Raw genomic sequence first — 25,510 nt, 5'->3', positions numbered from 1 at the left:
TGACCGGATCATGCCGTGCAAGCCACGGCATGCCCAATACAATGTCAAACTTATCGTCCAGATCCGGGACGATAAAGGTCTCGACAAAATCGTGATCTTCATACGTGAAGCGCACGCGTACCATGCGCTTCTCGGTCTTCACGACGGCACCCGTTGCCAGTCGTACCTCCAGCATACTTCGAGGTATCTTTAAATCCTCGAAGTCAAGCCTTGATAGACTTCGCAGTCGAACAAAGTTGTTCGACGCGCCCGAATCAACCAAAGCACGAAGAGAGTTGCTCTCTCTCTTCGAAGACACGTTCAAGATGACAAGGTTCGGTTTGTCATCATGCATTTTGCAGTGAGAAGGGTCCTCATATTTGAAAACCACAATAGTGTTATTGCTCAACTCGGTTTTCAGCTTCACTATCTCAGGATATATCTTTTCATCCAATCAAATCGTTCCCCTTACGGGGGCCTAGCCTTGCCGCCGGCGAGGTAGCCTGCCGGCCACGTTGCTTGCGGTAACCAGCGGGTGTGCTACCGCCGCCCGCCCCGCGGCCGCCGCGCACGGGTTGCAAGCAACATATACTCGTGAATGAAGGATTCCTTTACAATACTCATCCCTGTATTCAACCGAGATGTCGAATCTGAAACGAGAGAGCATGCGCCAGTTTGTCTTTGATGGCAACTAACCGAGCGCCGCCGCTACGCCGCGGGGATTTTTAGTTAGTTGGCGCTTCGCTCGCTATGCTCGCCCCGCTATTGGAGCAGGCTGCCTACGCTTCGCTACGGCAGTGGCGGACCCGTTCCGCTCGCCTCGTCGGCTCGCTGCACTACTCTCAATGTCAGGTTACTACTACAGAGGTTGGGCGGTCCCTGCGGTCCCGCAATATCTTTTTTTTGTAATGTAGTCACTTAGAACCTAACGACTTCTAATACAAAGTTCCTGCATCCGCTCATTTACCCTTCTAGGGTACAGTCCGTTATAGGGTGGACGATGCAGCTGAAGTTGGTGTGAAGTCAGCATTTGCCGCTCCTGCCGTCCAATGTTGTAGGTCTCCAGGAAAGAAATCCAGAGCAGCTGTCCAGACTCCATTCGGGCCCGCCTCGATGTCAAAGGCTAGCTGCCTGCTGCAGGTTGTGTCCATTGCCAGATTGGCTAAAGCATCAGCCGTTTTGTTGAAGGCTCGTAGGTGATGAGACCATGATCGAACACCACATTTGTCGGCACTCACTCTGCATCTTTGATACAAAGTGCGCAAATGGGCAGCTTTTGGTGCCGTCCGGTGTAGCTGTTGTCGTAAAATAAGCTGCTTGTCTCCCACGACGTGTAGTGGTCTCAATGTCGGAGTTCGCTGAGCATGAAGGAGTCCTTGGAGTAGTCCCCGGTACTCCGCTTGGTTATTTGTAGTAGTTGGTGCCGCGTACGACATGCTAGCCGCCCAGACAGCTTTACCCGTGTTAGAATCGCTGTCGACCTTCAGGATGACTGCTCCACTGCCCCCTGGTCCGGGATTCCCACGAGATCCACCGTCAAAAAATAACACAAACTGTGCCGACCCACCCTCTATGTGGAACAAAGTATGTTTCCAATGTCCGTTGAGTGCTCCAACGACAGTATGTATCGCCCGCATGTGAGCCCGTGATCGGCCAGCTGCGCGATATGCGTTTTCAACAGTGCAATACGAGTCCTTGAGCCGAGCCCTGAGAATGGCCTTGTATTTCGAGGTCGCCAGCGAAGTAACAGCAGCATAGTGATCATTCCTCCATTTCCAAATTACTTTGAGGACTGTAACAACTCCAAGCCTCCAGCAGTCCGTTGCCGCTCCATGTAGTTGCAGATTAGTAGCCTCCTTGGACTCGGAAGATAACCAAAAGAATTCCTCCTTCGAACGATCAATAAACCCTCCAGGGAGAGTAGCAAGGTGGAAAGTGAAACAGCTTGCTTGGTTGCGTAAAGTTGCCTCTAATCCGAGCTGAGTCCATCTCGCTATGAAACCCGCCCATAACGTCGCCGCAGAAGTGCACTACCAAAAAATGTGTGTGAGGGTGGTATACGGATTCCCAACGCACGAGTCATGCGGGCACCCCAGTCTCCGCTGTAGTCGGTCGTAACATTTAACACTGCGAGTTTTGAGACGATACACGAGCCGCTCTACCCATACATCCAAACCTGGCCAACGTCGAATTTGCTTCCAAGAAATCGACTTTAGTGCTGCATGGACCACCGGGTCCTCATCTTTCCTGGCGCTCATCCGCTGTTCCAAAGCAACCGTGACGTCGTTGGTGCTGCGATCCATCGCTCGTAGCTTGATTGATTTCCGTGTGCAGCTCCATCGCTGCTTCCCCGCCCACAAACAGGCGAGGCGGTCTAATTGAGGGTGGAGATGAAACCTAGTGACCTCTGTTGCGGATCCTAGCGATTCTTGAAGTACACCCAGGAGCTGCTGAGCTTTGTGACCCCCAGAGACTGGGAAGTAGCGTGCCTCAGGGCTACCGATAATGGTCAGTTTGGCCATAGTTGGATCCGGAAGCAGCACTTCAAGTGAATAAGGGTGGTCGGTATGTTTTGTCAGTAGTCGCACCTAGTTAAGATTCATCGATCCATGAGTCAGCTCAGGCATGTTGAGAAGTAGGAATCCAATTAACTGCGCAACGTGCATTCTGTAAGCTTGCGAAGGACTGGAGACACCAAACCCAGTCTTTGCTATTTGAAATGCCATGTGTGTTTCCTCGACGTGATACCACCGAACAATATCTCCAACACGAGTTTCACGATCCGCTAGGCTGGAGTGACAAATCGAAGGTTCTGTCAGCGCTCCAGAACCGTCAAATAACACAAGGCTCCGAATCTCCATCCACGGTAGCCATTCAGCGCAAAAAATGCCGTTCTGGTTTCGAATCCATTGACGGAGCGGCCCAGTCGCTGGCCCTTTCAATTCTCGAACGTCAATTAGGCACGATCCATCAAGCCATTCGTCAGAGGGCCCCGCAATATCGTATGAGGGGGTCGCCTTCGGCGACGGGACCGCCTTCGCTGCGCTCAGCAGCAAAAGGTACAGTGTGCCGCCTTCGCTGCGCTCGGCAGCAATTTCAGCCAATAGGAATTCACGTGATCTACACACGGACAGCGCGTCTTTCTGATTGATACTTAGGCCTAGCCGCTACGCGGCGGTAAGTTTAGGTTAGTCGTAGTAGTGAGGCCCGCCCACCTCCACTTCGCTCCGGTGGGCTGTTTTCCAGTCAAATGTCATTAATTTGGATTGTATGCACGTAAGAAGGTGTTTGTATGTTGGGAGTACTCTTAGTATGGTTAAAAGTGGCTGGTATCATCTTCATCACGTCAGTGTTACCATAAGTAGATGCACTTGCAATATAAAGCATTCTCTATCGCACGGTACTGTGTTGTAAACCATGTCCAAATCGTCGCAGGTATTCAACCCAAACTACAAAGTATCTGCATTTAGAACAGCTCGTGTTTAGTGTGCTCTCATAAGTATGTATACGTGTTATTTTACCAAGTGTATCACTCTGCCATGGTTTCTGTTAGTTGGTCCAAGAGTATAGCCTTACATTCTGTATCAAGGCTATAAGCCTAAATAACAATTCACGCTTCGCAATGCCTCTCCTTAGCATATCGTTAGTGCTTCGTTCTTATTAAAACATCGTGTACATATACATATCGGGATCGTTTCGGCATTTATATGATCCATAAATGTATTCAACTTCGGGCTGCGATAATGCGGCCTCATCAAAACTTATTTTTATTTAAGTATTAGTCTAAGCGGAGTACATAAGCACATTAGCGCACCACCTGCACCACAGCCGCTACGACATTGAAAGTAACAACTTTGCATTTCGTATCTATGAAGTACACGTTGCACTATGAAAGTTCCGTTTCCAGCGTTTAGCATACAGGTAGAGCGCGTCCAAGGTTATCTATCATAGAACTCCAGCTCATTGAATGTCAGCGTCTACTATTCAGATCTCATTATACTACATACCGACACATAACATAATCTATCGATGCATGAACCACTTTTAGCCTTTAGCCTGTATCCGATCTCCAATGCTATACAGAGAACGGAAGGGAGTTCAGGTTCAGCATGGCGCGGTAGGAAGAATAAATACCAGCGTAGTGTAAGTAACCTAAATACACCTTATTCACACACACATGAACCCCTTCTAGCAATAGCAGATATGTACTTCGAAGGATGTTTATCACGTTGAGAGCCAAGTACGCGGTAGTTGTAGTTAATTTGTCCCTGTAGTTTTATTATAGTAAAATAAGCTCGGCTCCTTGTTAATACCTAACCACCTTGCGCTACATGTACTCGCACTGCTACCACTTACAACGTTGCTGCTATCACTTACTACGCGCTCCTATCACTTTCTGCGTGCTGCTATCGCTAACTATTCGTGCATGCCGCTCACTACGTGCTGCTAGCGCTTAACTATGCGCTCCTATCGCTGACTACGTGCTGCTATGGCTAACTATACGTGCCTGCCGCTGACTCCGTGCTGCTATAACTAACTATGCGCTGCTATGGCTTACAATGTGTTTATATGAACCAACCTAGCTACCTTACCATTATACTAAGTAGTAGGGCAGGCCCAGCTACCTATCGCTATGGTTTAACGCGGTGATCCGAACGGGGGTGATTTTATCGCCCCCGTTCCGCTCGCCTCGTCGGCTCGCTGCACTACTCGCAGTGTTATTAGTTAATAATATTTGGCAGGCCCTGCGGTCCCGCTAGATGGTCTGCCTTCGCTACGGTCGGCAGCAAAAGTTGTTTGTGCCATTACTGGGGGCCGCCTTCGCTACGCTCGGCAGCAAATCGAACTTAGTGGGAATCGTACTTAGCGAATAAGCGTGATCTACTCTCGGACGGATAGCGACACTCTGATTGATTCTTAGGACTAGCCGAGCGCCGCCGCTACGCGGCGGTAGTTATGTGGTTAGTTGCAGTAGATAGGGCCGCCCACCTCCGCTTCGCTCCGGTGGGCTTTTATCCAGTTCAAATGTTATCCATTTCGATTGTGTGCATGTAAGAGGTTTTTTTGGTGACGGAAGTACTCTTAGTAACGTTACGTGGCTGCTATCAGCTTAAAAAACTATTCCCACGTCGGAGTGACTATGGGTAGATGCATGTTGCAGGGTAAAACATTCTCACTTGCACGGCGTGCCAAATGAAGTCTATGTACGTGCTTTTCTTGAGTTTGTCATGCAACCATAGCTCTCTGTTATTTAGTTTGCAATCTACTAAGTATGTTTTATTAAAATACCGATACAACGTCGCTTCAGCCTTTCGTTTGGCCCGTAATGTCTTTGGAGCTGCGGGGTGCACAAACTTCTACGTAACCTGCTTCAACACTCATTTTTTTAATGTGGCTATCAGTTTATTATTCTACTACGCAGCAAACATTAGCATCTTAGCGTCTGTCTGCATTTATAGTAGCTAAGACATTGAAAGTAAGAACCTTGCACCGCGTAACTATGAATTCACTTTTGCGTTATGCTAATACAGTTTCCCACAATAACATGGTTAGAGAGGGAATCTCAGCGTAAACTATGATAAAAAGTTCCCGCTCAGTGAATGTCATAATACCCCACTAAGGCATAATCCTACCGCTACATACTGTACCTGAAAACTATACGAAACACGCTCAAGCAAGAGCAACAAAAAATCGCCCCAAGATGAAGCCGCTGTAGCTATAATATATCCATCCCTCAAGTATTACAGTAAAAGTATGCTATGCGTGTCAGTAACAATTTCGTCCGCTACATGCACTCGCACTGCTATATATTACTACGCACTCCTTTGCTTATTACAAGCAGTCCCCGCTTACTACATGTTGATATCGCTAACTACGCGGCGAGCCATATCTATATCGTAGTATGTATTTATGTTAAACCAATTTCGCTTCAGTGTATTTATTATAAGTCGTACGGCAAGCGAAGCTATCGTTGCTACTCCGCGGTGGGCCTATTTTAATTAATAGTAGGAGTTAACAAAATAGCCAAGTACCGCAGCAGCTATAAGGTGTCTACAGAAGTATAGTACAGCGAGGCTGAGCATGATGGAAATATCGATCACCCCCCTTCAGACTCCCTTGTACTGCATGTACTCGCCCGGCTATCGCTTAGTACGCGCTGTCATCGCTTGCTATGCGCTATCATCCCTTACTATGTGTTTATATTATACCAACCTCGCTACAGTGCTATTTTACTAAGTAGTAGGGCTGACCCAGTTTATCCCTTCCATAACGTACTACATACTCGCACTGTAAGTAGGTATTATATCATTGGGTGAGCCCCGCTATCGCTGCTACTGCTCATTAATATCGTGAAGGTTGGTAATAATAGTATGTGGCCTTAGCGGCACAGCGGGGGTAATATGGTCGCCCCCGTTCCGCTCGCCTCGTCGGCTGCACTACTTGCAGTGTTATTAGTAATTATGTAGTAGGGCGGGCCGGGCGGCCCGCTAGAACGCACGCGGGTGTTCGCTCGGCAGCTCGCTCGGCAGCAAATCGTATTTAGAGGGATTCGTACTTAATGAATAAGCGTGATGATTTTGATACCGACCGACGGACAACGACGCTCTGATTGATTCTTAAGACTAGCCGAGCGCCACCCGCTTCGCGGGCGGTAGTTATGTGGTTAGTTGTAGTAGTAAGGGCTGCCCAGTCAAATGTCGTTAGTTTAGATTGTATGCATGTAAAAAGGTGTTTGTATGTTGGGGGTCTCTTAGTATGGTATCAGCTTCACGTCAGAGTTACTGTAAGTAGATGCACGTTGCAATATAAAGCATTCTCTATCGTGTCGGTCCTGTTGTAAACCCTGTCCACATCGTAGCGGTTATTCAACCCAACCTTCAACGTATCTGCAAAGTACATATCTAAAACAACCCGTGTTTAGTGTGCTCACGTAAGTCTCTATACGTGTTATTATACCAAGTGTATCACTCTGCCATGGTTTCTGTTAGTTGGTTCCAAGCGTATAGCCTGTATAAGCCTAAATAACCGTTCACGCTTCGCTATGCCTCTCCTTAGCATATACTTAGTGCTTCCGTTCTTATAAAAGCACCGTGTACATATACATAGCGGGTAACATCACTTCGGAATTTTCAATGGTCCATACCGGTAAAGTGCGTATTTTATTTTATGAATCGTCCCTATCCGTTTATTAAGCGGCACTTTACTGCATCACGTGCACCACAGTCGCTAAGACATTGAACGTAACAACTTCGCACTTTGTATCTATGAAGTACACGTTGCACTATGCAAGTTCCGCCATACAGGTATATACAACCCATTAAATGGGATGGTTAGTGCGGGAGTGCGCGTCCAAGGTAATCTATCATAGAGCTCCAGCTAATTGACTTTCAGCATCTACTATTCAGATCTCATTATACTACCGACACGTAACATAAACTATCGATGCCTTTTAGCAAGTTGCAGATACTTCGAAGGATGTTTATCACATTGAGAGCCAAGCGCTGCCGCTACGCGGTAGTTGTAATCCGGCAGTTTTATTATAGTAAAAATAAGCTGGGCACGCTGTTAATACTGTATCCACCTTCAGCTTACCTTGCGCAATATGTACTCGCGCTGCTATCATTTACTACGGGCTCCTATCGCTTTCTACGTGCTGTTATCGCTAACTGTACGTGCATGACGCTTACTATGTGCTTCACTATCACTGACTACGTGTTGCTATAACTATCTGTGCGTTGATATGGCTTACAATGTGTTTATATTGAAACAACCTCCCTCCATTATTAATATAGTAAGTAGTGGGGCAGGCCAAGCTGCATGTACACTGGAAACGGTATTGGTCTCACTCATACTATTTTTGGTTAGGATGTTTCACATAGAGACTAAATTACGTGAGAAACATTTATATGAGTTTCAGTATGCCTGGTGTTTTGTTCGGAAGTGGTCTCATCAAGACTATTTCCGAGCTCATACTATTTTTTCACACACACTACATACCGTAGCTATCGCTGCGCGGTTACCCGATTCATATGGTAGCAGGTGCAACACATAGTATTGATCAAAGCGGGGGTGATCTTATCGACCCCGTTCCGCTCGCCTCGTCGGCTCGCTGCACTACTCTCAATGTCAGGTTAGTACTACAGAGGCTGGGGCGGGTCCTGCGGCCCCGCAATATCGTATAAGGGGGTCGCCTTCGCTGCACTAGGTAGCTACTCGTACTTAGTAGGATCCGTACTTAGTGAACAAGCGTGACGATTTTGTGACGGACGGACAGCGCGTCTTTCTGATTGATTCTTTAGATAATGAATACAGAATTCTGTCCGAATAAGGAACGGGTGTATAACTAATAGCCTCACATATTTAATATTATTTTTCAGTCGATGTGGCGATAGGGGGATGTGCAAGGTACTGCAAGGTACTGAGGTGAAAAATCCAGTGCCAATCATCAGCTCTCCACCCTCGTTTGAAAAATGGCGCGCATTTAGCGATCTTACTAGACCTCAAACTACATGTACCGTAGTGGTAGACTCGCACTTTTTCTTTTGCACCTCGCCCCACAAGCCCACCTCCTCCCCCACTCCACCCATGAAGTCCACACCGTCCAAGCGTCTCCGCCTCACTTGGTCTGAGAAAGTGGGCATCCTCGACAAGGCAGCCCGCACACCTGCTCTCTCCTACAGGGGCCTGGCTGAGTGGGCTGTGACGGAGTTCAGCCTCCCGGCCGCCCCAGGCAAGACAACGATATGCCGCATAATCAAGTCAAGTGCAGTCCTGCTGGGGCGGCCGCTGGAGAAGGACCAAGGAATCATTCATTGTATTAAGCGACACATTCTATCCCGCAAGATGATGCAGGCTCTAGACCGGCTTGGTGAAGGGCTAGATAATCCCTACGAGGTCGACCGGTTGACAGCGCTGTTGTGGTGCGAGGATGCCTGGTCAAAGGTTAGTGCTTCGACCATACGCCACTGTTGGAATCATTCTGGACGCGTAGGTAAAGCTGCTCTTCAGCTCATTTTGATATAGCTAAATCAGTACATTGGAAAGTATACTCAACTTAACATCAATTTATATATTCTGCGTCTTTATATATATCAGGCGTTCCTTACTCGGGCAGATTACTGTATTGTTTACAATCACGTATTAATATTTCTAACTTGTACTATTTTTAGCTAGTACTACTTCAGTAATACGTAGGAAACTAATATCTACTAATAAATACATTTTCGATTGAAATAATTATTATTGCTTCAGCTTACTCATTTAGAATCTGTACTTAGAAGTAATGGAGCACTTCCATTATTAATATAATAGTATACTGAATTCGTATATAGTTATTTCAATAAATGCCAAAATAATGAATTATGGTAGTCCTTTATTGTGATGATTATTTTTTACGGCGACTCCAAAACCAAAAGAGATTACGATATTATATTTTCCCGGGGTGACCCGGTTTTACAGAGCTACAGTGACACCTTTATAAATGACACCTAGTTCGCTCGGTCTAATACGCTGTTTCAGTTAAAGAATTGATCAGATAAAGAAATGGCTACACCTCTAATGGCTACATTTTCATATGTTCGGTGCACAGTACAAGGGCTTTCTTTACCTGGTACCCCTCCAGCATTTTTGTACTCTTGTTTTGTTTCGTCTTCACACAGACAGAACTAACGGTAGGCGCGGTATTGTCTGTTCCTACTCCTTCTCATTGGTATTAGCAGAATCGCATCCCCTCAGGTTGTATGTGAGTTTCAATACAGTGAGGTTATGGGAATATTTGTTGTCCCGATATCCTGCCACCATGCCTGCAGTTTTATCTTTTGCTTGGTATCTACTGCATAGCCCCTAGTTGTCTCGACATCATAATATTTTAGTTTTTCGTAAAATATATATGTACGCTGCGCTGATTGTAAAATACTGTGGCTAGCTTATTTATCAGTATTTAGTTACTGCAAACTCTTTGTTCCAACTTAGCATCCCAAATAAAATTTCTCTATTCGCTCGATTTGTTGTGGCGGGAGTAGTGGTAGCAATGGCATACGTGGGAGGAGGCAGGCAAGTGATTGAGAAAAATATATATGAGTTTGGATCTATTACTACGGCGTCCATTTAGAGGGTTGAGGCGCCAATAATGGCGAAATAAAGAGGTTTTTGATCAGTTATAGAACACCTATAGTGAAATTCATATAATCCCGTTTGCAGTCGAGGAATCCTAACCAGATAGGGAACACATAGTCAGTTAGAGGGGTTTATTTAGGGAAGTGCCACTGTAGCACGTGCGGCAGCACGAAGACTGCAGCGTTGCCTTGCGTTTTCAGCTGTAGTTTTGAGCTAGTACCAAGATGGAATCGATGGACACGCGCGCTGCGCACACTAGAGATATTATATCGCAAGAACTCAGCCAGAAGAAGAAGTGACTATGCGTCAAAGTTGACAAAATTTTCACCTAATAGCAAACTAAGTATGTATAACGGTAACATGTTGTCTCTGTACCGGAAGAGGGAGTGGAGGGAGTCGTGCGTTGGCGACAACTATCTTGCCATTGGCAAATTGCCAATACATGTACGAAAGTGATCGGCGATACAAGAATGTATTGTGCCAGCTCGAGACCAAGCAGGCTAATGCTTTCGTGCAGAGTACCAGTGCAACCTGTAGGAATGCGTAAATCGTTGAGGTGTCGACGGTCGGAATCGCGTTGCGCTCGAGTTCAATGCGCGGCGGAGACGTATGGGATGAACGAAGCAACGATAATGGTTCTCATGATGGTGAAAGTTCTCCTGCCCACGAGTTTGGCGAGCAGCGAGATCACGGTCGAGCATATTGCGGCGGTGGTTGGCCAATCCAAGCTTTGGAAAGCGCCATGGGGCCTACCTGGTGTGCGTTTGTACAGGTTAATACAGATTAGTACTAACGAGCACGTGGCAACCTTCGTGTGATTTGACTCACGCCGTGGGCCACGGCCGGTGGCAAGCCCGCCCTGCTCACTGAGCAATTCCCCCTTCAACAGAACGAACACCAGCGTTCCAACCTTCATGTTGGCCTTCAAGTCTTTCGCGGCCATCGTCGCTTGCCTGCTGGCGTCCAGCGTGCAAGCGGAGCTCCCAACCACGAAGCTGTCGCACCCGTCGGGCTCTAACGCCGAGGTTTTCCTCTTCGGAGCTCACGTGAAGTCGTTCCGCGCGGCCGAGGACCCCTCCCGCGATGTCATCTTTCTGTCCAACCACTCGTACTTGGACGGCGTGAACCCCATTATGGGCGGTATCCCTCTCGTGTTCCCCAACTTCGGCAGCGCCAAGGGTCTGCCCGGCCACGGCTTCGCCCGTGTCACCAACTGGACGCTGGCGAGCCACTCGGACGCCACTGACGCGAACAGCCCCAGTGTGGCCAAGTTCACCATGGCGGCCAGCGACGCGACCCGCAAGATGTGGCCCGTCGACTTCAAGCTCGAGTACGAGGTCAAGCTGTACGCCAACCAGCTGGAGACGGCTCTGCGCGTGCGCAACACGTTCACGCAGCCCATCGACTTCCATGCGCTGCTGCACAACTACATCTACGTGGACGACGTGCGCAACGGCAACACGAAGGTGTCGGGTCTGTCGGGTCTCAAGTTCTTTGACAAGGTGGCTCAGGTCAACAAGACCCAGTCGGAGCCCGAGCTCAGCATCTCCGCCGAGACCGACAGCATCTACTACAACGCGCCGTCGCCCCTCGTGGTCTCCTCGGCTGACCGCAAGGTGACGATCAAGAAGGCCGGCTCCATCACCACGGGCAGCAAGGCCACCCGGACCCAGACCGACGCCGTGATCTGGAACCCGTGGGTCGAGCGCTCCAAGCAGTTCAAGGACTTTGGCGCCGAAGAGTACATCAACATGCTCGCCGTCGAGCCCGGCCGCGTCTCGGAGAAGCAGGTTCTGCCCGCCGGCCAGACGTACACGCTCCAGCAGACCATTAGCGTCGCCAAGGCCTAAATGGCTACCTTTTAGACGCCCCAGTAGTGTAGCCAAGATTAAAAAAGATGACTCGATGTTGAAGTTGACACTACAGGCGGATGCCTCCACCCAATCAGGGCCACGCTCCTCATATTTTGACAACCCATTTCAGAACTTCCCAACGAGAGCAACCGCTTCATCATGGCTGCAACCACCGTCGCGCTGCTTCTGCTGCTCTCGCTGCTGCTCGCTTCGACTCCAGCTCAGGGGAGCGAGGTCTACAGTGCGTCGACGACCTCCTTGGCCCCGGATGCAGAGGACAACGGCCCGATCGCCATGTTCCACGCCAAACACGCTCGCATGCTGGTGCACGAGAACGTGTGGGGCATCATGGCTACAACTTCTGTCACCTTCCAGGGCTCAGCGTTCGCCAACGTCGTGTCGTACAGCGGTGAGGGCGCTGTCACCAACGTATCCCCCCTGCATGGAGGTGTTCTGACGTGGAAATTTATCTAGATGGGGTTGGTTTCGCCAAGGAAGACGCCACGGGCACCATGTTCTTCTACCTCTCGGCTGAGGATCTCACAGGTGCCCACAGAGTTATACTACAGTCATTACAGTTCATGTCTATGGCATTAAACTGACAGGAACTGTGTGAAGCGGTGGATTTGAAGGCGAACGCCAACGCGACGATGGCGCTCTCCAAAGCTCAGGGAGGAGCCAAAGCCTGCCTCATGGACCCGGAAGACCCAACGTGCTGGCGGCTCTCCTTGACAGGGAGAGTGGTGCCAGTCGAGCAGAGTCAGCGTAGCTATGCGGAACGCGTGGTATTCTCAAAGTACGAGCATGTGCTTTACGTTGTTTGGTATCTTCAACTCATGACCGCTTGGGATTGTATGTTCGGTGCAGGCATCCGCAGATGAAGCACTGGCCGAAGAACCACGGCTTCGCGCTGTACGTGCTGGAGATCGAGCATCTGGTTTTCCTGGATTTCTATGGTGCCGCGAAGCACATTGCCGTCAGTGACTATTACAAGGTCAAGCTGTAGGGCGAGAGGATAGTCTACACCGCCAGGCAGCAGGATAGGCCTTGCTTCCAGCAGGAGACCTGGCAGCCGGTATTGCAGCGCGAGCCTCAATCGTGGATCGAATTACTGCACAATCAGTTTTAGGATACTCAGACCCAAACAGCGGACCCCTCGCGTAGGCGAGCACACAACTGTCAGACCCCAAATCCATGCCCTACCCGTATCCGGCCCGAAAAATAATCTACCTGCCCGACTACAGCGCTATGTGGCAAGCGCTCAGCAACAGGTCCGTTAGCACTTACGCAGCGCTCGGCCCACGCCGTCTACCTCGCTTCACTAGCATCACCAGGACAAATATGAGTAAGGAGGGGAGGGGAGCAAAGGGGGAGTACTCGAAGTGGGTTTGCTCAAACACTTACGTTGTCGCTGAAGTACTTGGAGCGCATGACGACCATCTCCCTTCGTCCTGGGAGGCGTCAGATGCATCAACGTCGCCCGCGCCGATCCTGCGTGCGCCCAGGTCCGGGGGGAGGGGGCGCATCTACGCCGGGCACAGCCGAAGCTCCATGGTTCGCCACGCGTCGCGCTGAAAGGGAGAGAAAAGATTGTGGCCCACTTGCAGCCACGAAAATTTGGTATACATGAGTACACAGTATACATACCGTACGACGGAAAAGTGCAAATCGGAAAGGCCAGCAAATGAGATAGGGGAAGGTTTGCTCAATCGGGCTAAATTCTCACTCTCAAAATATATTCCAGTGGAACAACGAAGGGTCGCATTGGACTTGAGTATTGGAACAAAGTGTTGTTTCTTATGTGGGCCAGAGAAGTCGTTGAAAATTGTTCAACTCCACAAACATGTAATGCAAATTCACTACACACTAACGAACAGTTTGCAAACGCTAGTGTTAGTTTTACAGTTAGTGTTTGTGCGTCTCGCTCTCGGCGTCGGGCACAGACGAGTTGGTCGTGGCGGCTGCGGGCACGGGCGAGTCGCTCTTGGCACGAGCGTCTGGCTGCGGGCACAGCCGAGTCGCTCTTGGTGTTGGTCACGGGCGTCTCGCTCTCGGCGTCCGGCACGGGCGAATCGGTCTGGGCGTCCGGCACGGGCTTCGGGTGTTGGGCGCGGAAGCAGAATACCTCAGCAGGCTGGACGCTGTACAAATGGGTGCCAGCGAACGGCTAATCTTTTGGCCGTTTCAATGTTCCTGGAGGAAAAAAAAACAGAAGAAAAATCCGCCATAAAATTCGTCTGATCATTCGCCCAAGTGACGCCCTCCTGGGGAGCGGCGCAGCGGCGTCGTTCTCGGGGGCGCTAGTGCGGCTCCGCCGCGGCGCCCTCAGTCTTTCACGGACAAGGATGTGAGGCAAGTGTCTCTGGGCTGAGATCTCGACGCGGGTACGACTCGCGGCGGCGGGAGCGGACGAGCCCAGCGCGCTCAGTGCTCAGCCACCGACTTCCCGTGGGCTGGTGACTACGGCACCGCCCAGGAAGCTGATTCGGCGGCGAGGCGCGAGCGTCCGCGAGGGGGGGGGACGCTGCGGAAGTCAATCGTCAAGGGAAGGTGCTCAAGGGGATCAGCATAAGGCGCAGGAACAACACAAGACTGAAGAACAAGGGCGTGCTGGCTGAGACTGTGTGGTTGGTCGGCCACGATAGCAGTCGCCGGGGAAAGGAGTAGTGACCTGAATACCTAGCTGAACCAAGACTACAAAACCGATGCGGGGGACGGAAGCAACGGACACGCCGCCACCAAGGCTTAGCGCGTCTCCGCGAAGGGGGAGCCATTCAGTGCCGACGTATGCTGATCGTGACGGTGAAGACAGTAGGAGCTCAATTAGTGGCCGCCCACTACTAGGGGTAGAGTGTGTGGACCACGTTTGGAGAGTGTTCATCACTTATTCCCTACGTTCACAACCTGGCTAATAGCTACATTCAAACCCCCTATTAGAATATCCACCGGTAATTTATCCGTAATCTATTCGTCTTTTTATCCAGATTTTCAATGTTTCAGTTCTCTAGCATATCTTGAATAGAGTCATGGAGCTACCAGCCATCATGATACAGTTCGGCCACTGAGCGTTGGGCTTGTCGGCGTCTTCGTAGAAATCGGGGAGACCGAAGCCGTGGCCGATTTCGTGAGCGACAATGACGAGCTCGTCCTGGTCGAGCGTTGACAGCATGTTCTCGAGGTTCACCTCCTGACCCCAGTCACAACCGAACCCACCTTCGAGTCCCTGCTTGGGCCAGAGCGAGATATCAAACGGCTCACCCTTGCACCCGCTGGTGTCGGACCACGAGCCCGCCCCGTTGTCGTAGAAGCGGTAGCACTTCTGATCGCACTGGGGCACACGTCCGAGTCAAGGTCGCCCACGGTAATGGTACCCATCGAGTCGTCCGTCCAGTCTAGCAGAGACGCGTCCTTGACAGCCCAACCGACGACGTTGATCTTGATCTCGTTGTACGGCCAGCAGTCGTAGCCGATGAGCCAGTGGTTCCACGCCGCGTACTGACGCTCCAGCATCTGGACGCTGTGGTCTTAGACAGCTTCTCCGTGCTGTCCCAGCGCACGCAGTAGTTGAGCGTGCCCTTGTTCTTGACGATGTGGTCCATGATCCAGTTCTTGTTGTCCATGAAGTTCCAGTTGGCGTCACGAGTAGGGGCGTTCGGTCCGATGTGGTTGGCCCAGATCCAGTCGACGTCGGCAGCACTTACGTACTTGTTCGGGTTGCCGACAACACACTCGCCAGCCTTTGAGGTAACGGTGCCGAACGTGGCGTGGTCGCCGCTGCTGGTGCTGTTGATGGACGTCTGCGTTTGGGTCGCATTCGAACCCTGCGTAGCCGACTGGGCCGTATTGGAAGACGACGCAGTGTCCGACGAAGAAGAAGAGGGCGACGAGGTTTGCGTCACTTGCGATGAGCCCTGGTTCGCATTTCCGCCAGTTTCGCTGGATGCCGGGGACGTCGTCGTGGGCTGCGACCAGCCCTGAGATCCACTCGCACTGGAGGGGGCGGTGGGGGCCACCGTGGGGACGTCGTTGGAGGTCTGCGTCCACTGGTTCGGCGAATCGCTACTCGAGGCCTGCGTCTCGATGGCGGGGGCTACAGTGGCTGGGGCGTGCGTGTGGCCATGGTGGCCGGCAACCTTGGCGGCGGTCGATGTAGCCGCCAAGGCGGCCGCAATTAGATGTGGAAGACGAGTTGGCGCCATCGTGGGAAGTTTGAGAATGAGTTCGAACTAAAGCGATCGAGAAGCGCGGGTCAACTCAATCTCTTGCCAGCAGTCCCTTGACTCGGACTACTCTCATCTCATCGACGCTCTCGAGGACGATCAACAGAAGACCTGTCCACCACCACGATCCAATTTACAAAAACCGTCACTCTAGAAAAGCTGTTTGTCTGTATATTATGTCGATCGTACCGCATTTCACGTTTGAGTGTGTTCTAAGGATGTTCTGGGATACCAGCAGGGCCCAGTTCGCTGATGAAACGTGAGAGCCTGAATTCTAAGCCGCAAGAAACGTCAAACGCTTCTCGCTTCACACCGTAGCTTGTGCCGGGTCCACGGATGGGGGAAGGTACGTTGTTTGAAACAACTTGTTTCCCCACGACAGACAGGTGGGAACAGGGAGGATGAGTTGTTGCTTGCGTCTCGCGAGCGTGATGTTGCCGAGTCGAATAGCACAACGGTACGGAAGCGTCGGTGTCTTCTGCGTGGCTAATTGATAACCCCCCCCCCCCCCGTGATAATGTTGCCAATATTGCCAATATTTTATAATCAGAGGTTGTACGACCCAGACTACATTCGTTGCTGCTCAATTCCTCTAACCAGTTAAGCAAGACCGCACCCAGTAAACTCACACCCAGAACAAACCAAACCAAACCTCGGCCAGTTTAAACCAAACCAAAATTACCGGCAAACCAGGTTTGAATCGGTTTCATGGTTTGAACACGTTTCATTTTGTAACTCCAAACCAAGCATGCCGTTTTTGCGAACCAGCGCGCTGGTTTGAACCGCGGCTGCACATTCGCAGGCAGTGCGGCTTTCACAGAATGGATCGCGGTTAGAATCACTTCACTGTTATCGTGCTCTTCCGCAAGGCCACGACAACAATTATCGCGATTGAGAAACCGCTTCGATCAGTGCGACCACGGGAACGCCCAAATATAAAGTAGTTGCAAGCAAGCTTACTATTAGCTTGAGCCAGTCTCTGGCTCATGATAATATGGGCATTTTCCCTCAAACTTTCTTTTGCGGTAAAAAAAATATACACAGGCAGACACGACGTCAGAGAGTATATAAATCCAGGTATTCAACAAGTTTACTCGATAAATCAAGGGGGATCTACACGTAAAATTTGCCCGTTTATTAAGATGTCACGGGCTCAAACCTTCGAACGGTCCCCTTATTCCAACTTGGAGCTCCGGAATCCAGGACGACGGAGCGAATGAAGGATTTAGTTAGGTCGTTCGAGCGCTGGACGGGAATATGTGTTTACAGGTACTTAAAGTAGGCAAGATCGCATCACAGCACTAGCCGTGACCAGTGGAAATGGCGAATTTGATGCGAAGTCTCTCAAGAAAGATCAAAAGAGGCTGATATTCGTCTGCGTGAACAACTAAGTTTGTGCGCACACCAACGGCTTGCTTCTGTTTGCACTTTCAAGACGAAGTGGTTCCGTCTCTAAAGCTCCCTTAAGGTCCGCTGATACGTAGGTCGCGTTCACAATTTGGCTACTGCAAGCTCGGGATAGATAGGCTATCTACATAAGTAGTTTCCTTAACATACAGTGCATTATCTTATTGATCAGTAGAAAGTATCCTTGTTACAGGTTAGTGACTTCTCGATAAGCAAAACCCGTTCTGACTACGGAGCTAAGAGAGGCGTAATGAATGGTGACGTCCTAGATTGAGATATCCGAAGCGCTGGGTGGTGCTTGAACAGCTCCCTCGGCGTTTGTTAATAGAGCGCGCCTGCATATAGCAAACACCCGAGGGTGGGCCGCGACAAAACGGTGCAGGCGTGATAAAGCGGGGAATTCGTGCAGACACTCTTGAAGACGCTGGCAGGTAGCATAACTTATTGCTGTTCAGAGCTACGTTGAACTCGATTGTCCATATTGCTCTCGCACTCATCTTCCAGAAGCGTCATCATAGTTTCTAACTGTCTGCGGCATTTTAGTTTAATTTTTACCCGTGAATCAAAAACCTTAGGATACGAGCACATGTACTGCTTTGAGGTGGCTCGAGTAGCATTAAGGAAGGAGGAAGTTATGAATTGGTAGGAGGACGTTATGAATTCTCATTTGTTGGTAAGAAATTTGTTCGTAATTATTGTTTCATAGTACGTTCTGCTGTGTAGGGGTACGGAATTCAATGCTGAGTCACAAGAGCTCGCATAATACTCACAATCAGTTAAGGCGTGTGGCAGTAGATATTTTGCCAGTGACGACGAAATGAACTGGCTAGTTTTTTTGTTGTTGGATGGCCCGCGTTGGTTTCATGAAAGCGGCATGGGTCGTCCTTTTGTGTGGGCTGAGGATCAAAACTAGCAATAGCTGTTTATGATGCTGCCTCCCCTGGCGCTTGGCACGTGCAACAAGAATTTCCAGCTTCAATTTACACGAAAAATTTAGTTCACGGGAGTCACCAAGTTCTCTGCAATGCTGCTCGTGAGAAAAAAAAGAATGGTCAACATGATTTACTGTTGTTAACTTGATGAGTCATCAAGTCATCAATGATGACCACAAGAAGTAAATGGATTTAATAATGAGATCCCTAACAACAGTGCAGCTCCGCCAATTTTGAAATGTTCTGTAAATCTGAAAAAAAAAACTAGACGCGTTGTTTGCATACGCTTGGTCTGTTGAGTATCCAATTGTTGCTTAGCAGCGGTAATTCGCTACTTTAGAACAGTGTTAACAACGCTGAATGCCCGGAAAGTTGGTCGTGTTTTAAAGATAATCTCTGGTCTCCCACGCCGTCTAATATTATGCGGGCTAGTCGTAGCTCACTTCGAGCAACTTCAAAATCTGTGCCAAACTCTTGTGCATCTTAAGGTGCTCATTAATTGTGGCTCGTGCATCAATTCTTAACGACATACTTGGGTATTCTACAGCCCGAGAATTTATTTCAACAAATGCGGACCTTTACGAAAGTGTGCGATATCTTTGTACATGTTAATAAGTACAAGTTTTTTAATAAATATTATTTTTCTATTATTTATTATTTTATAAAATTCTAATATCTTTTACAACTTTAGTTATGTATAGCCTTTTGTAGCCAATGAGCGCCACAGTAACTCCAAACCTGTAACGCTACATAACTCCGAACCCCCGCTCGTGGTTTGAAAGCTGGAAGGATCTGACCACAAACCAGCGAAAGCGGTAATTTTGGTTCGGAAATCTGCGTAGTTTACGAGCAAACCAATTTCTTGCACGTTTCATGGTTTGGTTTGTTCAAGGTGTGAGTAAACTAGAGTATGCGCTTCGTTCGCTTGTTGACTTCGCATCGCTACTACAAATTGCTTTCCTAAATGAGGTGCTAGCTCGGGCGAAATGTAATTACAGCCTCGTTCCGCCCAGACCGTTCGATGTTTATGATGATTCAAGAGGGACACACTTAGTATTCTAGGCCAGCGGCACCCCCATCAAACAAAGGAGAATCCATAGATCGACAAACTGGGGGGAAGCGTGTTGGATGCAACCTTCTGCGACTGAGGCAGGCAATATCAATGAAATAAAGAAGCGAACTGCCAAGAGTGATTTCAGGAAGAAGCCATGAAAACTGTCTAATCCACCACCATTATTCACTATGTACTCATGAAGCATCGCCAAAGGAGTACGCGTTTACCGTACGTAGTTGCATCCACCAAGACGTAATCCTAAACGTAAAATGTACACAACAAGATCTGATCTCGCGTTAATACCTGGAAGTGGAGGGGAGGACATTGGTTGCGTGTGTGGCGCCTTGTGGGTCTTGATTGCAGAATCGACTGTTGCCATCTCTCGGAGCGCTAAAACAAAACCAAATTTGAGTTTCCCTTCAACGTTCTAAATACACTTATCTTCTGAAACTGTCTGAAGTTGCGGATCCCAGTTTGGTGTTCGTAATACATGTAGTCGCCAACCGGTTCTGTACATCTAGGCACTGTACTTCCTATCGTGCATGCAGATCCGTAGTACTTTTCTAGCTGTATTATTACATGAACTCACCTGGTGTTACTATTATAGTATGGAGAGCAATGCAGTAGGTCGTGTGGTTGCCAGAAGGCGCAACAGATTCAACCTCACAGATGCAAGCACATGGGATCGGGGCTTCAATGATACGTCACGGTCAAGATTCCTAACCGACCACACCACCCACGCCCATTCCCATTACAGGAGCCCGCGACTTTTCTATTTAAAGAGGTCAAGAGAAACCTGCATCGTGAAGGTGAATAGTATCTCCACAAATGTATGATTCGTTTTAGCTCTCAAGTTTAGTCCCTTGTTTGCAATTAAATTTTAAAAAGTATCAAGAAAATAATGAACATGTACAGAGCGCAATATCGTATCCGTTTTAAGGCATTCATCCGTTTTGAAACACCCGCACCCTTTGGGTGCTGACGACAAACCGGCGCGGGTAACCACCGTACTTTGGACTCTGCTACCAGTTGTCATTTTGCTTCTCGCTCACAAGTACACACAAGCCAGCCCCCACACCGCAACATGGCGTACGCCGACCCTGACACCGACGAAGACATCGCCGCGACCCAAGTCAGTAACTCACCAGCACGTGACCACCGCCATCAGCCTCAAGACCCCCCTGCTGAACAAAGCCGACCCCAAGTCCCAAATGGGCGCCAAGCTGAAGAGCGACTGCCACATAGTGCCATGAGCGTAGCCTGAGCTCAATTCACCTGGGCGGCTTCCGGTACACGCGGGCGTGGTCATCTCGCCGCAAGATTGCGTACCGTTGCAGCTACTACCGGGGGATGCGGTGCATGGGCAAGGTCGAGTTCTTAGCTGCTACCATGGAGTATGCAAACTTTGTCCGCACAGTTGTCAAGAGGACCACATTGCTGCGACTCCCCCTGTTGACATCGTACAACCTATGCAGACGGCCGTTGATAGTTTGGCTCGCAGTGACGGCCGTTGATAGTTTGGCTCGCAGTGACGGCCGTTGATAGTTTGGCTCGCAGTGATGTTGCGTTGTCAGTCACGGCTATTTGGTCTCGTATCAATGAGCAGGTTTACGGTGGTGGTCAACAGCAGGCATTGGTCGGGCTGTCGCGAGAGCAAGTGCTGAGCCGGGTATACCGCGCCCGCAATCGCCATTTCGGGGGGAACATTCACGGCCGTATCGAGTTGCCACCACTGTCTCGCGTAAACGACCGGCCTCTCAACTTTTTTCAATTTCACCACATCAGTGGCTCCAACGACAGCGATCAGCCCAGCCGAATTATTGGCTGGGCTCACCCAGAGCTCATTTCGCTGCTCCGGTACGCGGGTATATCGCTGTTTGTGGATGGCACGTTTAGGTGCGTGCCACGTGGGTTTCAGCAATGCGTTGTGGTGATGGTGCACGACCAGGCTTCGGGGTGTTTTGTGCCGGTGTTCTACGTGTTGACCACGCACCGCACCATGGACACCTACACGGCATTATATTTTTGCATCCAGCAGGCATCGGATCGCCTACTTGAACCCGCCGAAGTGGTGTGTGACTTCGAACGCGCCCTCATCGACGCAGTCGGAGACCAGTTCCCAAACGCGGATATCATCGGCTGCTTATTTCATTTTAAGCAAGCCGTCCGCAGGAAGATGAAAAGCATTGGTATCTCCAACCGCGCGGCTGGTATCGCCATGGCTCCGGGTGTATTGGACATGTTGACAGTTGTGCCAATTGAGCAAGTCGAAGTTGGCGGCATCAGCTGGGTTAAACGTCAGGTCAAAGAGCGCTGTAGAAACGACGGTGTAGCGTACGTCCGGTCGAAGTGGAACATTTTCTGGAGCTACTTCAAGCGAACCTGGCTGTAGCTCACGACCCTGCTCTTTGGAATGTTCACGGCCTGACCGAGCGCCTTGTTGCACGCACGAACAACCCGCTTCAAAGGTTTAATAGGGAGCTTAACAGCGCATTTTCGACACCGCACCCCAGCTTGGCTGTATTCGTGACCACAATTGAGGCCATATCGCGTGAGTATGTGGCTACGATTGCTGCCGTTCGAGGAATTCGAGCTCGAGGACGTCGCCGCGAGGCTATCCAACTCCCAGTGCCGGTGGAGCTGCCAAATGAAGTGGAAGAGTCGAGTACCGAGGGTGACAACTCGGAGGAGCTGGACCTCGACAGTGATGGCGATACAAACGGCAACGGTCGTGTGCAGGCAGGTGTGGTCCACACCGTTTGGACGATGAAGACTCCATGCTGGCAGCTTCAACCGTCGTCTAATGGCCGTGTGACGCATTGGCATACAGGTGATCTATTTTCCTTACTGCATATTTTGCCTTACATCATAATTTCAATATACTCTCGCTTTTATCACAGCGGTCCGATGTCTGGTAGGACCTGGTATTGCGGTCGGATATACTGCCTGACCTCTGCATCATGCCCTACCCGTATCTGACCTGATAAATAGCTAACCGTCGGGCATATCATCCCAAGTACGTACGTGCTGTCGATTCAACGCGACCGCGTCTTACGACTAAGATGATTGCCCTATTATTTACGCTACTTCGCAGGCTTCCGTGAGGCGCTCAAACATCTCGATAACTACGACCAGTGCTACCACGGCTGAGTCGTCTTACTCGCTGGAACAAGTCGTTCGTCTGCGTTTACCAAGGGGTTTCCGGATAGCAAGCACGGCCGCGAATGGAAGAGGGCTTGTAATGAGGGCTGGGGACACGGATACTTGGCGGAGACGACGTGGCGAATGTTGCTGGCAACCACACGTTCGATCGGGTTGGGTCGGGTTGCGTCGGACTGAGTCGGGCTGAGTCGGACTGAGTCGAGTTGGTTCAGATTGAGTCGGACTCGTCAGGCTCGGTAGAATTAGTCGAGCTTGGCAGAATTAGTCGGGCTATGTCGGGCTGAGATTCAATAGTCTAGGTAGACGTCACCGCTATCAACCTCTATACAGTGGTCGTGCTCTGAATTGTGCTACTTAAAAGAGTTTGCTACCCGTTATACCGCAACAAGTGAGCATACATGTAGATAAATTCAATTTTGGCAGGATACTCTTGACGTGACAGAAGCACTAACGCCCGCCTAAGGCGGGCCCTGCTGAGTGAGGCCTTAGAGAGACTGTTTGCAACCGGAGCGGAGCGGATGTCTGCAGTGGTCGGCGCGTAGGCCGGAGGAGTTGCACTGCGAAGTATGTTCTATCTTTATATGCGACCAGGATGCACACCGAAGCAAAGCGGAGGTCGTGCGTTCCGCGGTCGACCTGAGTAGGTTCCCGTCGAGCCCCGTAGCACAGCGAAGGGCGTTGTGACGGGACCCGGAGTACAATTAACACTGTTGGGTCACAAGTCTATATATTACACTGAGTTCAGTACTTGATCCCAGCGAAGCTTCAGCCACAGCTCCCGTATGCATGTCGGGGCCCACCACCCGCTACGACGTACAGGAGCTAAGGCAAATCATCAGTTCCATGGCCCACGAGCAGTTTAATGGCCATCACTGTTTCTACCAATCCTGATGATGTAGCCATCTTTTTCTAGATATGATTTGCCAAAATAAAAACAGCTGATTTCAAGTGAAACCTCAGTGACTTGATCGGGAGGACACACCGCGCGTCAGCAGTGCTCGGAAGGGCTCTTCCTTCTCTTTGCTGCTTCCCCGCACCATTATTTGTCGTACGTATATACCCTGGCGTAGGTATGTGGCGGGTAGCGTTTGACATTCGTTATGGCACCGCTCGCAGGTAAATCGGCCGGTCAGGCACCGTATCATAGTGTGTGGGCGACTCCGTAGAGAAGCTTCCTGCATGGCCCCACCACTAACTCTGCTGCGAAATGCACCCAACGAGACAAGCGGTGAATATTGGTAGGAACGCGGTAGGCAGGCTAGAAGGCGTGGCGGTCGCGTCCTCTAGCCACCACATTGTGGTGCTGTGCTTGTCACTAGCCTCAGACAGGTAAAGCTATCTATTGCGTGTCCTATTGGTATAGGCAAGCAACAATACATCTACTCAGGAGCCCTTACATTGGTAGACGCCTGCATTGAGATATAAGGGGGGATGCGTCATGAGCTCGTGAGCCTTTAGGAGTAGCCTTTGGGAGCCATGCTCTGCGAGCTCCATCGAGCATGGCGACGACACTTTGTGGCGGAGGTGGAAGAGTTCTGTAGCAAGTAATACATACAAAGTGGTCAGCTTACTAAGTTATGGAGGAAGGGGGGGTCATAGCCGTAACCTCAGTGGTACAGAGCGTGATTAGACGAGATCCCACACATAGTTAAGTCAAGTCAAGGCACCAGTGCCTCCACGTTGAACCAGCAAGACACCGAGGAGGTCGCTCTGAGTAAGGTCCTGCACCAAATGCTGGACGACAACTTCGGGCATGACGAGCCTACTGGGTTCGATGGAGGAGAGTCGTTTGCTTTAGAGCTTGATCGTTGGCTCGTTCACCGGGATCCCACCATTAGCTCGAAAACCAGCAGCAGTGCAGTGTGTGCCTGGATTCGCACCCTCTACCAGTTCCCAAGAATCCGGATGATGGCTCGGGACTTTCTTGCTGTGATGGCGACGTCCGTCCCAAGTGAGCAAGCTTTCTCTCCACCGTAAGTGTTCGGCGAGCAAGACTCGGAGATGATACTGTCTCTGCGGTATCCGAGATGCAGTCCTTCGTGCAATTCAACGAGACCACAGCCAAACTTGAAGCAACCAAAAGCTAGTAATGGAATTCGGCCTCGATAATCCGGTCCCAGCACAGCACTTGCCAAACACCATGCAAATTGATCTTTGCACTGTTCTCCGCACAAATTGTATCAAGCAGCAAAACATCTCCCATGCAGCAGCTCGCCAACGGTTCACGACAAATTGCCCTTGATGTCGGAAAACCAAAACCACAGCTTTGTTCAGCAAACGGTTCGCCACGTTACCCAGCACCACGCTCGTAGACCAAGAAGTTCGAAACCAGGTCATCTCCTCGCCACCCTCTGGAATGCCGCACTCCCTTCCAGATCGTTCAGGCATCGTGCTCCACCACCGCCTCGCCGGCGCAAATCGTCTTCACGTCCATGGCTTCCTTGCTCTCTTGTTCATACGCACAGCAAGAAGCACCCGCAGAATGTGAAGTGCAGCAACTGGCGCGTCTTCCGCAGCAGGAGCAGCCTGCACTGGAGCCACCGGGGCGACAACAACCGGAGCAGCGACAGGGGCCGGCGCCGCGGGAGCCGCTTTCGCCTTCGGAGCAGACGCAGTAGCAGCCTTCGCAGCGGCGGCCGCGGCCTCAGCCGCAGCCTCGGCAGCTCTGATGCAGAGGTGTTCGACGTCTCCTCCTCGAAGTGAACAACCTCGCGGGGGGCGCTGGTACCACAGAATCTCACGCGGCACGGACGGGAAGTCACCAACCTGCACAGTGCGCAGCGCCAT

At 50.3% G+C, this 25,510-nt stretch overlaps 8 protein-coding genes across 8 annotated transcripts; 4 read left to right on the top strand and 4 right to left on the bottom strand.

The window, feature by feature from the left end:
* Nucleotides 1-1,103: 1,103 nt before the first annotated feature.
* PHYSODRAFT_435372 (hypothetical protein) lies at nt 1,104-1,316 on the bottom strand (the record flags this gene model as incomplete). The annotated part of the gene is made up of 1 exon (XM_009530251.1): nt 1,104-1,316. A coding segment is annotated over one exon (213 nt), but the record flags the coding sequence as incomplete, so codon positions are not given.
* A 7,249-nt stretch (nt 1,317-8,565) lies between these two features.
* Nucleotides 8,566-9,003, top strand: PHYSODRAFT_507227 (hypothetical protein; the record flags this gene model as incomplete). Its single annotated transcript, XM_009530250.1, has 1 exon — nt 8,566-9,003. One exon carries the CDS (start codon nt 8,566-8,568, stop codon nt 9,001-9,003), a length of 438 nt encoding a protein of 145 aa, XP_009528545.1.
* A 2,006-nt stretch (nt 9,004-11,009) lies between these two features.
* On the top strand, nt 11,010-11,945 carry PHYSODRAFT_507594 (hypothetical protein; the record flags this gene model as incomplete). Its single annotated transcript, XM_009530249.1, has 1 exon — nt 11,010-11,945. The coding sequence occupies one exon, from the start codon at nt 11,010-11,012 to the stop codon at nt 11,943-11,945; it is 936 nt and encodes a 311-aa protein (XP_009528544.1).
* Nucleotides 11,946-12,098: 153 nt separating this feature from the next.
* On the top strand, nt 12,099-12,999 carry PHYSODRAFT_354726 (hypothetical protein). Its single transcript, XM_009530248.1, has 4 exons — nt 12,099-12,357; nt 12,423-12,494; nt 12,567-12,744; nt 12,816-12,999. Exons 1-4 carry the CDS (start codon nt 12,108-12,110, stop codon nt 12,952-12,954), a joined length of 639 nt encoding a protein of 212 aa, XP_009528543.1. The 5' UTR covers nt 12,099-12,107; the 3' UTR covers nt 12,955-12,999.
* Nucleotides 13,000-14,201: 1,202 nt separating this feature from the next.
* On the bottom strand, nt 14,202-14,840 carry PHYSODRAFT_286188 (hypothetical protein; the record flags this gene model as incomplete). The annotated part of the gene is given in 3 exon segments (XM_009530247.1): nt 14,202-14,306; nt 14,318-14,721; nt 14,732-14,840. Coding segments are annotated over 2 exon segments (234 nt in total), but the record flags the coding sequence as incomplete, so codon positions are not given.
* Nucleotides 14,841-14,952: 112 nt separating this feature from the next.
* On the bottom strand, nt 14,953-16,147 carry PHYSODRAFT_255191 (neutral zinc metallopeptidase; the record flags this gene model as incomplete). The annotated part of the gene is made up of 3 exons (XM_009530246.1): nt 14,953-15,267; nt 15,288-15,458; nt 15,506-16,147. The coding sequence occupies 3 exons, from the start codon at nt 16,145-16,147 to the stop codon at nt 14,953-14,955; spliced, it is 1,128 nt and encodes a 375-aa protein (XP_009528541.1).
* Nucleotides 16,148-21,101: 4,954 nt separating this feature from the next.
* PHYSODRAFT_507900 (hypothetical protein) lies at nt 21,102-21,953 on the top strand (the record flags this gene model as incomplete). The annotated part of the gene is made up of 1 exon (XM_009530245.1): nt 21,102-21,953. A coding segment is annotated over one exon (852 nt), but the record flags the coding sequence as incomplete, so codon positions are not given.
* A 3,194-nt stretch (nt 21,954-25,147) lies between these two features.
* On the bottom strand, nt 25,148-25,510 carry PHYSODRAFT_333121 (hypothetical protein; the record flags this gene model as incomplete). The annotated part of the gene is made up of 1 exon (XM_009530244.1): nt 25,148-25,510. One exon carries the CDS (start codon nt 25,508-25,510, stop codon nt 25,148-25,150), a length of 363 nt encoding a protein of 120 aa, XP_009528539.1.

The sequence above is a fragment of the Phytophthora sojae genome (assembly GCF_000149755.1).
Source record: "Phytophthora sojae unplaced genomic scaffold PHYSOscaffold_5, whole genome shotgun sequence".
Classification (NCBI taxonomy): domain Eukaryota; phylum Oomycota; class Peronosporomycetes; order Peronosporales; family Peronosporaceae; genus Phytophthora; species Phytophthora sojae.
This window is presented reverse-complemented; position numbering and strand designations above follow the sequence as displayed.

What these genes read in the sequence shown, in the direction of transcription:
- PHYSODRAFT_354726 (XM_009530248.1), top strand. Translation starts at nt 12,108, where the DNA reads ATGGCTGCAACCACCGTCGCGCTGCTTCTGCTGCTCTCGCTGCTGCTC. An exon ending in CAACGTCGTGTCGTACAGCG is followed by an intron (nt 12,358 to 12,422) that starts GTGAGGGCGCTG and finishes AAATTTATCTAG; the next exon opens with ATGGGGTTGGTTTCGCCAAG. An exon ending in GAACGCGTGGTATTCTCAAA is followed by an intron (nt 12,745 to 12,815) that starts GTACGAGCATGT and finishes TGTTCGGTGCAG; the next exon opens with GCATCCGCAGATGAAGCACT.